Here is a 13,032-nt window from a genome sequence, read left to right on the forward strand (position 1 = left end):
TGCGCGGGGCCACGTGTGCGGGCGGGCGGGCGGGGAGGCGGCCCCGCGCCGCGCGTTTAAATGTCCCGCTCGGCGCGGGCCGCGCTGTGCGCAGGGACGGGAGCGGCCGCGCCGTGAGGCAGGAGGCGCCCAGCGGAGCCCGCCCGCCCGCCCGCGCCGCGCTCCCGCCCTGCCCCTACGCCCCGCCAACGCCGGGCCGGCACCCCCCCACCCACCACCGGTCTGCCCCGTGAGGGCCGGGGCGGCGGGGAGCGAGCCAGGGCAGGGGGCGGCGGGGCTCCCCTGTCGTCTCCTGGGGTGCCCGGCTGCGGGGCGGGGGGGAGCCGGCGGGGCCGGCTCCGGGGCTGCGGCCGCCCTTTCCGCGCCTTCGCGGCCCTTTGTGGGGGCGGGGGCCCGGGCCTGCTCGGCCGCTCCCCGCACGGCGCTCCGGTCGCCCCGACGCGGCCCAGGCGGGCACCATGCGGAGGGAGAGGTGAGTCCGCCGTCCGCGGGGCCCCTGTAGGCCGAGGTCTCCCTCAGGCCCCCCCCTGAGGAGGCTCCCCCGCCGCCCCGGGGCTCCCGCAGCTTCTCCTCTCTTGGCAGCGACTGCGCGGAGGAGAAGGCTCCCGCCAAGGGGGACGGGGGTGCGGAGTGCGCCATGCGAGCCCGCAAGAGGAAAGCCGATGTGGCCACGGTGAGTGCGGGCCCGGCCCGGCGGCGGGGCAGGCGCTGGCCTGCGGGGGCACCGGGATGGGCCCGGCCGGGCCCATCCCGGTGCCCCCGCAGGCCAGCGCCTGCCCCGCCGCCGAGCCCTCGCCGCCTTTTGTTGGGTGGCCTGGGGGCCATGCAGGGGTCTGGGTGCTGGGGTGGTGGGGATGTAAGCCCGTCCCACAGTTTGGGCCCTCATCCCACAGTTTGCGCTCCTAAAATCATCTAATCTCTTTTTTTCTTTTGGTAGTTCTTACAGGATCCTGATGAAGAAATTGCCAAAATGGAGATCACCAGAAAAAAACAGTATGAAGACCAGGTAATCGATTTGGCTTTAGGTCATGCGCCTGTAACCTTACTTAACCCTGTTATTGTTTTGCAGTACTTCATTGTTATTATGAACACGGCGCGGCAGATGTACAGCCACCATGTGCTGTATAGTAATGGGGGACTATCAACCCCGGCTGATGAAGAGCGCAAAACACTTCAGGTCATACAGGTTCCTTTGGAGTCTTTGCAAGAGATGAGGCTTGTGTCACTATAAAACATTGCGTTAATACTTCAGCGTATCCCACTGTCCTGGGACTGCAAGGGTGCACCTTACAAAAGCCTTAATATGCTTTTAGGCCTACATGGTGGAGGTCTGCACTGACCTCTCTAGAGAGTTGTGAGAGTAGAGTCATGTGCTTACATAGACCTTGCAGGCCAAAGCACAAGACACTTAAGCATATAAACAGAATCATCTTTTGAGATGATTCTGTTTGCAGTCATGTCTCTACTTCCATGTCACCTGGGAGCGAGGAAAAGTCTGCCTTTCCTTCCATCATCAGCTCCATTCCTATTGACAAGTATCGCTGTCAGACTGACAAGAGAGTCTGAGGTTCCTGGTTAGAACTTTGAAGTTTATTCTAGATGGTAATGCAGTAGTAAGGCTTCATTCCTCTGCAGAACAAAGGGATAACTTCTGTAAAGTCACTTAGCTGTGGGAACGCAGTGGAGGTTAGTAGTGACCATTGCCAGTTTTCTCAGTAAGATGTTTAGAATGATCTGAGTTATAAAGTCAAAACTAACTTTAGTAGTGTCTTTTTGCTCCCTTAGTGTACTGCCTCTAATCTTTGAACCTGAGATGCTATTGGTATCTGTATTGGTATATGGTATTGAAAGCATGATGCTTTTGTACATTGAGATGCCCGCTCTAAATAAAACAGAGTAGCCTGTTTTCTGAAATAGATTTATTCCCCTCTTTTTTTTTTTCTGCACATACACACATGTTTGCTCAGTCACTGTCACTAGGACTTCAGCCTGTTAATGCCCGCGCAGGGTGATACTTAAGCTGCAAAAGTCACGATTGGGGAGTACAGACTGCACTCATTTGGTACGCAAGGCTATGCATAATGTGGCACATCTAACCAGAAGTGGCAGCTGGAAGTTCTAAGACTAAAGTGCTACCATAACAGATGGGCATCATTGTTTGGAATGGCCTCTGCTTGTTGCAACTGCGTATACTAGTTATCAGTCAACATATTAAGCAGGGCTCAAATGGTGAGCATTTAATGAGGGGATCTCTCCTTCCCTTCTGTCTTTCTTTTGTGCAGTATATTAAACTAATTTCTCACTTCTGACAAGGAAGAGCTGCCTGTCCTTCACCACAGCTCTCTCCTTCGCCAAAAGATTCATTCTGTTTGAGCTGAGTAAGGGATTCTTGTGCATGTTTATTGCATAATAGCAAGGTATTGTTAAAAAATCCTCAACAGTGACTGAATTTTTACCTTCTTCCAGAAAGAGAGTGGAAGGAGACTTGAAATATATTTTGCTTAAGTTGACCTTCAACTTTGAAAGTAGATAGAGACTTCCAATTTCTTGTTCCTGTTTGTGTTCCTGGCCTTGTAGCCATTCAATGTTACTTCAAGAATGATAGGTAAATTAAAACTTAGATAATTTAAGCAGTAGGCATCCAAAATACTCAGGGATTTTTCAAGTGAAGTTTAGGATGCTGCTGGGATTTGGCCCTTTGATTCTGTAAACCATAACTAAAATGGGTACCTGTGTATCCATCCCTACATAGAGAAGGTTTTTTGTTGTGACAAAGTAGCCAGATTGTTACAGATCTGTTTAAAAAAAGCTAACATTTGGCTGCACAGCAGCAGCTCTTCAGTCTATGGTGTGACACAAGCTATTCTCTGATATAAATTGCCATGGGCCACTAATGAGAATATGTTTACGGTTCCAGCAGCAGTATAGCAGGCTTGTATGATAGCCAGTGAGATAGTTATTCTGTTGAGGCACAACAATTCTAAAATGCAAGTAGCTATAAATCCACTGCAGCCTCTACCACATGACTTCTACATTAAATAAATTGTTTACTGACACTAGTTTATGCACAAGGCAAAATATCATAGTCACATCCCACTTTACGGCATCTTCATAGTCAATTCATTAGTTTGCTTCTGTTGAGCATAAGGCCTGAGTTCTTAATTAGGATGCCGTTACCCTTTATGTGATGAAAGGGTGGCTATATCATCAGGTTTGTGACAGCAGAATATTGCATAAATTCTGTGTTTGATTTTAGAGAACTGGCACTGCGGTAATTCTGCTAGCAATTCTCATATTAATTCTGGCTGCTTTCTGTGGATGCATACACTTCCAAGGCTCCATGTAAAACAAAATTCATCTAACTAGATTAGAGTCACCTGTGCAATTGTGATGCAAATCACATGGCCACCTCCATCCAGAGTGGAGAACTGAATCTAGGAGTTAGTTTCTTTAGATGAAACTAACTAAAGTTTTCAGGTGAAAAGAAGATGGAGTAAATTCTCAGGAAATAATTTTGATCAATTTCTCACTAGGCATTTTTTCCAGAATCTGGTCTCCCTCTTGTCAAAATGTTCCATCTAACTGGTTTGAAAATATCCTCCAAAAAGTTTCTTGAACCAATCTAGGTTATTGTTGTAAGATCCAATTTAAAAAACAAAACCCTAAAAAGCAACTTACAAGTCTTCAGACAGACAACAAATGTAAACTATATCCAAGTTGAGAGCTCAAATCTGGGGTGGGAAAATATTCAGACTCCTTAGAAAATTAAAAGTAGCTGAAGCTCCTATGCTATTCAGAAAGAATTGGATCAACTTAGTGTGAGTTGCTCTTCTCTCTCCTATTTATTAATTCTGGAATCCCTTTCCGATGGCAAAGAAAAGCCCTATACTTCAAACTAATGCATCCTCCGAGTGAAAAATGGTTAGCATTATAGGTCTTACTACTTGTGATGGGCAAACTAAGGCAGCAGTCTAGTAGATTTCAGCGTCTCTCTGTTAAGAGGTGCTGCTTTCTAGGGTGAGACAAACAGGCCTGTCTCCCTCCTCTTCCTCTGCCTTCAATTTCCATGCTGAAAATACTCTGACCTTGCTGTTTGAATGCAGTTCTGCAGTCACCCTCTTCCTCTGCTTTCCTGCTCCCTTTCTTACCCTGGTCTGTGGAAGCTTGTTCTGGTGGCTTCCAACTCACGTTTTGATGCGCGAGTGTGGCAGCAGCTTGTATTTTTAGGTGTGGCAGCTTCACTGAAGGCCCTGCCTGTAACCAGTAACCTCAACGGTCGCTACCTGCTCCTTTTTGTGTCTGGCCTATACGCCTGAATGGTGTCTGTTTCAGTGCACGTTTGATGTATCAGTGAATGGTGACATGCTGCAGAAAACTGCAGGTGGAAATTTTTGAGCTTTTTTAAAAAAACAAAACAAAACACTAGCACCTTTGAACTCCTGGGTTTTCTTCTTTTGGAGCTGTATGGGCATGACTGCTCTGATGGAATTGTTTGGACCTCCTAATGAGCCTTCTCATGTCCTCAGTTCAATTTCTCCAGTCTGTATCTAGTTCTCGGGACTGAGAACTGTATTTCTGATCAATTGTTCTGTTCATGGAATATAACTGTGGTGTCACCAAGCTTTCTTGCTGGGCTCCATACACAGGCAGTGTTCCCTGTTGATTTTTGGCTTGCGTCCTACTCTGCTCCTCTTTGCCTCAGAAGTAAGCCCAGGACTGTAGGATTTCCTATGTTAGGCTGCACAGATTCTCTCTAACATGTGTTGCATTTTGGCAGCTCCCAGCTTTCGGGTTGGCTCTGTGCAAGCCCAAAGGAAGCTCTTCATCGTTTCCTCACACCCTCCCCACCTTAAACTGTTTCTTTTTTCAGTGGTTGCTCACATTTCCTTACAGTTATGGTGTGATATAATTAAGTTTCTTGGTATTGTTTCTTTAGTTTTGGTTGAATGTCTTGCTAAATCTGCTTTAAAGACTCAAGTCTGATTAATATGCTCCTTCCTTCAACTAAAATCCATGCCAGAGCTATAGTGTTCCCTCACTTACACTAATTCAGACTCTTGTCTCCCTTCCTGGTACTGTCTTGCTTTTAAGGGCCCTGTGCATTTGTTTCCTTCTTATCTCTAGCTAAGCTATATCTTTTTCTGTCGCTTGCATCTTTTCCACAGTTGTCTTGATGAGTGATATTATGTAGCCAAAAACTGAGTTTTCACTTCTAAAAACACGTAAGAAGTTCTTTACCCTTGATTTATATTTCCTTATGGAAGATTGGGGGTGGTGAAATATCTTAAATCAACAGTAGTTGTTGCTGCAGTGTGGTATGTGAGGTATCTACTTTGGTTGAGAACTCCGTGGAGCAGATCCCTTGTCCTTCGGAAGCTGCTGGTGTAGTAGGTACCTTTCAAGAGATATTATAGTATGTACTGCTTTTCTGTTGGTTTGCTGATTAACTGATAAGGCAGCACTTCTCCAAAGGCTGTTGGCAGCTGGGCTTGCTATGCAGTTTGGAGGACAAAGTATGACTAAAGTCTAGTTTTGAGGGAGGACAAAAATTAACTTAAAGCGATGCTGATGTGACACTTTCATTTGAACTTTCAGTTTGTAAGGAATCTGTCACTTTTAAGATAAAGATTCTATTCCCTCTTTATGTCTTCTCCCACCCAAATTAAATCATGACATGGCTGGGTATATAGCTATGCTAGATTTGCATGTAGAACTCCAAGAAGAAAAACTCCTCATCTGTGTGTCAGTAACTCAAAGTACAAAGCAGTCCTAGCTGTGAGTGAACTGAAATTTGGTTTTGGTTTTGTCGAGTCAGTGGTTTCTGTTTCTGAAACTGATGCTAGAGGGTAGCCATTTTGCTGGAAAGTGATGTCATTTGTAGCAAGAACAGGGTAAAAATCAGGTGTGGAACCTTTGTGAGAGGCAAAGTTTCATGTAGAGCGTTTTACTTGTATCACCTCGTGATTTTTCTGATATTTTTTAATGGTTTTTGTTTTCTTGAAGCACATTAGGAATCTTGTTAGGGAGTTCTGTCCTTTTAGTACTGCAGAACAGATCAGTTTGCAGCAAGATGGCTGACTTCACTGTTAGGCAGAAATGCCAAATTTTAATTTACTTAGGCATGATGACGTGGGGCTGGCTTTATATTCTACCACAAAATAAAACAAGTAGTATTTTCCTGGGGAACTGTGTGAAGCGTACACCAAGATCCTGTTTAACAGAATTAGGCAGGAGAAAAGTAAACCTAAACTTTAGTTCTGATCCAAATAAAAGGATATGATGGGTGAAGTGTTGGATGGCTGATATCTGCAGACCTTGGCAAAATTCTGTATATGAAATGGTCAACTTGATACTTTAGTGGCAATAGGTTAACATGTACTTGCTTTATTCTGAAAACAATTGGATCACAAGTGTTTTGTTTTTTCATCTTAGCACTGCAACATGAACGAATAAGAAAAATTCTATAAACTACTGTTTTGCTGCGTTTGTTGTCAAGGTTGCTTTGCATGAAGCTGTGACTTCAGGCATTGCATCTACATATTCCTTACTAGAAATCCTGACCTTGTATCTGTGTAATTATAATCACAAATTGGGTTTTAAAGTTCCATTTGCTTATTCTTTACCAGAAGGCAAGCATCTTGCTTTCATGCAAAAATTTTTGGTACAAACAAAATGCAACATGACAATAGGAGACTCCAGCTTGGATATTCTTCCATGAAACAGTTGTGGTCCTTCAAAAGGAGAACAGGGGAAATGTTCTTCAGCTTTAGTTGCAAACTTTCTCTACTGTGAAAATAAGCAACACCATCTCTACCCAGCACTGGTGGGGCCACACCTGGAGTATTGTGTCTGATACTGGGCTTTCCAGTAGAAGAGCAACTTGAATGTACTGGAAAGAGTCCAGCAAAGAGCTGATGAAGGCGATTAAGGGACCAGAGCATCTCTCCTATAAGGAGAAAAGAAGGCTCAGGGAGATCGTATCCATTTATATAAATACAGTTTAAATGCAGTTTAAATAGGTAATCATAGTCTCTGTCATAGTTTCTTGCCAATGTCTTGTCTTCTGTTTACAGCTGAAATTAGTATTTCAAAAAGGCACAGTGTAAAATCTCATATTTCATTTAATAGCCATGCTGGAATAATGTTCACAAAAATGCCCATATGCTGATTCCTACTCCGGATAAAGATGATGATCCAGTTGGTGTTGATTACTCTCCCTTTATACATCTAAGTGTTGTTCCAACTAGAGCTTCACCATTACCAGTCCTAGGGTAAGTGTGCCATTTTGCTGCTGCTCCTCTGCCTTCTTTCGTCTTATGATTTGAGAATAAACACATTGATCTGTCTTAGCTGGGCGAACAGAGAGGATGTATGGAAAAACATGATAAACAAAGAAGAGACATATGTGAGGGATAAACTTTATATGCAAAGGCACCCTCTCCTGCAACCTAAAATGAGAACAATCCTTCTAGACTGGCTAATGGAGGTAAGCGTTTCTGTGCTTGTGAGTATTTCAAGTGTGCTTTTGTTGAAGTGTTCTAATAACCGTCACGATCTTTGCATAACCCATTTAGCACTAGACAGTTGTCTTCATCTTAAAGTTTGTCAATAGCACCAAACTTTAAAAAAAGAATATAATAGTGCATTGTACAGATGGTGTACAAAGTGTCAGTATATTCTGATATTCATTTAGATTGATAGTGGATAATAATCAATTTTTCCCTAAAGCGCCATCACATAAGCTTTTTAAGGTCACACTGCAGATAAAAGCTGCACAAATGATTATGAAAGTCCCTGCAAGAAGGAAGGTATGGTGGCTTAGAGACCAAATCCATCTCTCAACCTCTTTATCTGTTATTGGCATGTAGAATGTACTACAGCTTTTCTGTCTGTATGTGAGTCTCTTGTTGTTTGGATGACTTGGTGGCGTAGTCTCTGTTCTTAATTCTGACGTATTTGTGAGAATTTTCTCTTTTGAGGTGTGGGAATGATACATCTTTGCAAAAATGAGGAACTGATGTTCTGACGGTGTTAGAACATGTGCTTGCATTTCCTAAAAGGGTTTTCACTCTGATCTCTTTTTTCTTGGAGGGGAAGTTAGTGGCAGTCATCTTGTGTCAAAGGAAACTGTTTAACTCATGCTCTTATTTAACATGTTACTTCACAATAGCAGTGAAGCAGAAAGCCAATATGAATTTTATGTCTAGCTCTTGGGTTTTTTTTTAATACATCTGTAGCATCTGTTTTTGACTCTATAACATTGTTTTTGACCTTTGTAATCTCTGATGTCTCTCCAGGTTTGTGAAGTCTACAAGCTTCATAGAGAAACTTTTTATTTAGCACAAGATTTCTTTGATCGGTTTATGGCAACACAACAGAATGTTGTAAAAACACTATTGCAGCTTATTGGTATCTCTTCTTTATTCATAGCAGCAAAGCTTGAGGTAAGTATCCCCAGCTTTACTTAAACACAAAAGTATGAATGGACAGACAGCACACTTATATGCTAGATGCATTTTGTCAGGCTTTGTGGAGTTTGCTGCTGTGACTTTTCAGTTGGGAGAGAGGAAAAAAAAAAGGTTCTTTTTTTCCTCTTCAAAATTCCTGCTCTTTTTTTAGAAGTGGCTAAAATTAAGACTAGATAACATCATAATATGTCTTTAATCTTAAAAGGATAGTCTTTTCAGTGTTAGACTAAATCTAAAGTTTTGAATTGTTCTTGCTAAATGAGTTTTTGGCTGGCTGCTGTATACAGAGGCCGCTTGTTGCAGTTCTGTTGTGAGTGGAGCCCCTACTGGATGATAGTCTGAGCTATTCTTTATTTACTGGAACAAATTGAACTATTAAAATACATAGTGCTTTTTAAGTTCTCACTGTTTTGTCTTTTAAGAGGGCTATTATTCTTCATTCTGTTCTTCTCAAGCAAGGTATAAAAGGCCTTTTCTTTAGCATGTATTAAAAAAATATCCTGATGTCAATTATGATACAGTCTCCGTGGTGCTGTAGTCAAACATAGTGCATGAAAGGTGAAGGCTATCAGCAGGGAGGTTGAACAAGAAACCTGTGTATATTAAAGGCAGAGTAGAACACCAAGAGTTAGGATCGGGGGTTGGTTCAGCTTATTTTTTTTTTTACCCCCTCTGTTTTGAAATGCTGAAGTAGTGGGGTGGGTTATTCTTTTGGTTTTTTCTCTTTTCCTTTTTTTTTTTTTTTAAGCACAAGAGATTAGTTACAACCTATTCCACAAATTAATACTTGATCTCCCATCTTTCAGGAAATATATCCACCAAAGTTGCACCAGTTTGCCTATGTTACAGATGGAGCTTGTACAGAAGATGAAATCCTCAGTATGGAATTGATCATTATGAAGGTAATATTTCAAAGTGGAATTAGTTCTACTTTAGTTTTTAAAAACGTATAGCATAATCATACTAAAAGCAGAGAGCCTCAGTTAATCTTATGTGCTGTGAAGAGGCAATTTCTCTTTCTAATTAGAAAACAGTGTTCTCTGGGTAACATGTGATTTAAAGCATCCACCATTATGCGCGTGTTAACAAAATGACTCGTTCCCCCACCCTATCAGCAGGAGGAGGTACAGGAGAGGATTAGATTTGTGTGTTTCAAAGATGCCTTGATGAACTGGAATTACAGCTTCTGATCTGGAGTAAATAGTTGCATGGTTAGGAATTCTTTATTAATACTGAAGTCTTGTGTGTGTCTACTCTTTCAGGCTCTTAACTGGAACTTAAATCCACTGACAGTTGTATCATGGCTAAACATTTACATGCAAGTTGCGTATTTAAATGAGCTTTATGAGGTATTGCTGCCACAATATCCACAGCAAATATTTGTACAAATAGCAGAGGTAAGACTGACTTCTTCCTTCAAATGCTGTTTCACCTGGAAAAAAGCGTTCTTGTGATAGACATCAAACAACTGTTGTCTTGTAGCTCTTAGATCTCTGTGTGCTGGATATTGGCTGCTTGGAATATACGTATGGAGTACTTGCAGCTTCTGCTTTGTATCACTTCTCCTCATCTGAGTTGATGCAGAAAGTTTCAGGTATTGGCATTTATAAACTAAGTCTAATGAGTTTACAAGCATCAAGTCTTCATTCAGGCAGAAAAGCCTATGTCTTGTCTTCCAGGTTATGAATGGTGTGAGATAGAGGAATGTGTAAAATGGATGGTTCCGTTTGCGATGGCTATAAGGGAAGTAGGAAGCTCCAAACTCAAACACTTTAGAGGTATAGCTCCTGAAGACTTGCACAACATACAGACGCACATAAACAGCTTGGACTTGCTGGTATGTATATGCATAATGGTGACAAAAGCTGTCTGTAAAATCTCCTACATCTTGTTTCTTCTTTGGTTAGAACATGTAGTAAACTTAAGTGAAGCATTATCGGATTGAGACTGAGTGCTGATGATAAAAGACGTAAGGTTGTACTCCAGTTGCAATGTTCTTGGGACAGAGACCTGACTTGTTCAGTATTTAGTTTAAAAAGGCAATTGTAACTTAAGCCTCTCTTCTCAAATGGCAAATAATTACTCTAGAAATTGGAAGCATATTTCTACCCTTCAGGATGCTTCAAATATTGCGTGTTAGACCTTTCTCTATAGGAAATACAGGTAACACAACCTTGTCTAATGAAAAAGCGAAAATAAAGACCAATCACTTGAGACTGATCTTGTGGGACTGGTATGTGACAGTGGTTGACAAGAAGTTGAGCAAGAGTGGTTTTTAGCATGAGAAACTTGCAGAGGATCACAATCTTGTCCAACAAACTGTAGTTAATCTAAGCTATTGGAGTGGGGTTTTTTTTCCTATTTAGGCTATGTAGCTGTAGTAGAAGTTAAAGCTCTCCCTGTTCAGTTGTTTCTGAATTTTGCTTTCTTGAAGGTAAAAGTACCACAGTGCTGATCATCAGATTCCAAAAGTTAATACTGACCTCTTGGGGTTTGTATTCACTAACTATTGCATGATTTATCAGTTACCGTTAGGGGGGCATGGATACAGATACGCATTTCCAGATCAGCAATCTATCAGATGAACAGTGAATTATATTGATTTGTTGCAGAGAATATACCAAAGTAAAGATTATCTTTTAAAATTTTTTTTCTTCCTTTTCCTGTGCTTTCAGGACAAAGCTCAAGCAAAACAAGCCATATTGGCTGAGCAAAATAGGACTTCACCTTTCCCTACTGGTGTCCTTACACCACCACAAAGTAGTAAGAAACAATCTTCTGGACTGAAGCCAATATGACTTTAGAAACTGTTGACAGACAATTTTGCTGAAGTGCCTGTTCTGCTGGTTTTAACTCCTGCTCCATTATGGAAATGCTGCCAGTGAAGTTCATAAGCTTTTATGGAATCCGAAAAGGAAACCTTACTTTTCTCATGACAGAAAAATTTTTCTATTTGAAATATTTTTATTGAACATTAAAATATTTTAAAGAAATGGATCAAGTACACCAGCCACTTAAAAGAACACCGAAGAGTGCTCCAAATGCTGCTACGGAGGGTGATGCTTGATGTGACCAACTGTTCAGAAAAAGGGCTTGAAGTTTAGATTAGTTCTGTGCCCATTTGTCCTTTGGATAATCTGCAGTCACACTGTCCCCTGTTGACAAATGGGCAAAAAGTGCTCTGGAAGACAACATTTCAAAGCCTCTTTTTCAAATGGTTGGCTTACAACTTGATGCCTTTTAAAAAAACTCTTTATTGTAAATGCTGCTATGTCTCTGTGTATCCATTTTTAATAAAAATGCTGTCTAAGACAGCTGGTTTTATGTATATTCCTATTTTTCTTTGAATTATGTTAAGCAAAGGTTTTTCAGACTGTGACCACTAGTAGTGTGGGAGTTGGGGATGAATAATGTAGTAACTGTGGCTTTATTTATTTACCACTACTGCTTTATCAATTAAAACTTCCTTTTTGGATACTAAGATAAAATTGTCATGTTGGGCTACTTGGATTTCCCTTGGCCAGATGCAGGTGGCTGGGGAGGGGATAATAAACATGACAAGTATGTGGGCAATCCTTCCACAACACGCTTTCTAATGATCAGTGTACTGGGAAATTCTTGAATAAAATTGTCTGGGTTGTTATGCTTAATAGCAAGAAGTGATCAGTAGGGAAAGCCTACCTTTTTCTTAAAACATAATCATTTAAACTTGGGGATTTTGGCATAGTCTTTGACAGCTAATTGTCTTCTGTGCAAAATTGAGTTCTGGACTGGTTGTGTGCCTTTTTACAGGAAGAGTTGTCCTTGACCTTTGCAAGGTTTGAGAATCTGAGAAGTCATAGTAAGATGTTTTCTGGGCAGTCATGGTTCTGGAGAAAAGGGAAATAGAGAAATAAATGTAAAAAAAAAAAAAAAAAAAAAAGGTTGCTTGTGTCTTTCTCATGATGTTCGCTTTGAAGGACTGTTCAACAACACTGAAAACTTTTGTGAGACTATCAGGATTCATAATGTCCTGTAGGTAACTTAAATGCTACAAGACTTATTTCACGAAGTTCCTACTTCTGCTGTTGGTTAATTTTTCTAAACATTAGTTCCCAGCAAGGCTGCTTTTTATTATTATTTTTTTAAGTTATTCTCCCTGTTGCTCTTCCCTGCCCCAATATTCTGATAAATGTTCAAGCTTTAATGTAATAAAAATGCCTACAGTAACTAATGGTAAGCAAATTATTTGGTGGTGTTTTGCTGGCTTTGTTTTTTCCCTTGCAATGGATGGTTCTAAGTTCTGTGCTAACAAAACAGGTGTAAATGTTAGCTGAAGAAGCGTGCCAGTTCAGAGAGCTTTTAACATATCCTCGGCAAAGGAATGTTATATTTGCCTGTTGAAAAAGTTGGTAACGCTGGAGGAATTGTCAAGACACGTTTTGGTACTTTGTGGTCCTTAGATTTAAAACACAAAACCCGGGGAGGGGGGAGGATGGACAATAACCCTTTTCTATGCTTAATTACTAAATTACCAGCAAAGCTTCAGTACTGGTCCTTTTGCTGTTGCTTTGCAGTGCAGTGC

General features: G+C 41.5%; 1 protein-coding gene across 1 annotated transcript; it reads left to right on the top strand.

Moving 5' to 3' along the window:
- Positions 1 to 193: 193 nt before the first annotated feature.
- Positions 194 to 12,670, top strand: CCNE1 (cyclin E1). The gene is made up of 11 exons (XM_063334472.1): positions 194 to 472; positions 583 to 673; positions 938 to 1,006; positions 7,129 to 7,271; positions 7,351 to 7,486; positions 8,298 to 8,444; positions 9,275 to 9,370; positions 9,731 to 9,865; positions 9,951 to 10,062; positions 10,148 to 10,305; positions 11,144 to 12,670. Exons 1-11 carry the CDS (start codon positions 459 to 461, stop codon positions 11,264 to 11,266), a joined length of 1,224 nt encoding a protein of 407 aa, XP_063190542.1. The 5' UTR covers positions 194 to 458; the 3' UTR covers positions 11,267 to 12,670.
- The last annotated feature ends 362 nt before the right edge of the window (positions 12,671 to 13,032 follow it).

Source organism: Chroicocephalus ridibundus, chromosome 4 (genome assembly GCF_963924245.1).
Source record: "Chroicocephalus ridibundus chromosome 4, bChrRid1.1, whole genome shotgun sequence".
Lineage (NCBI taxonomy): Eukaryota > Metazoa > Chordata > Aves > Charadriiformes > Laridae > Chroicocephalus > Chroicocephalus ridibundus.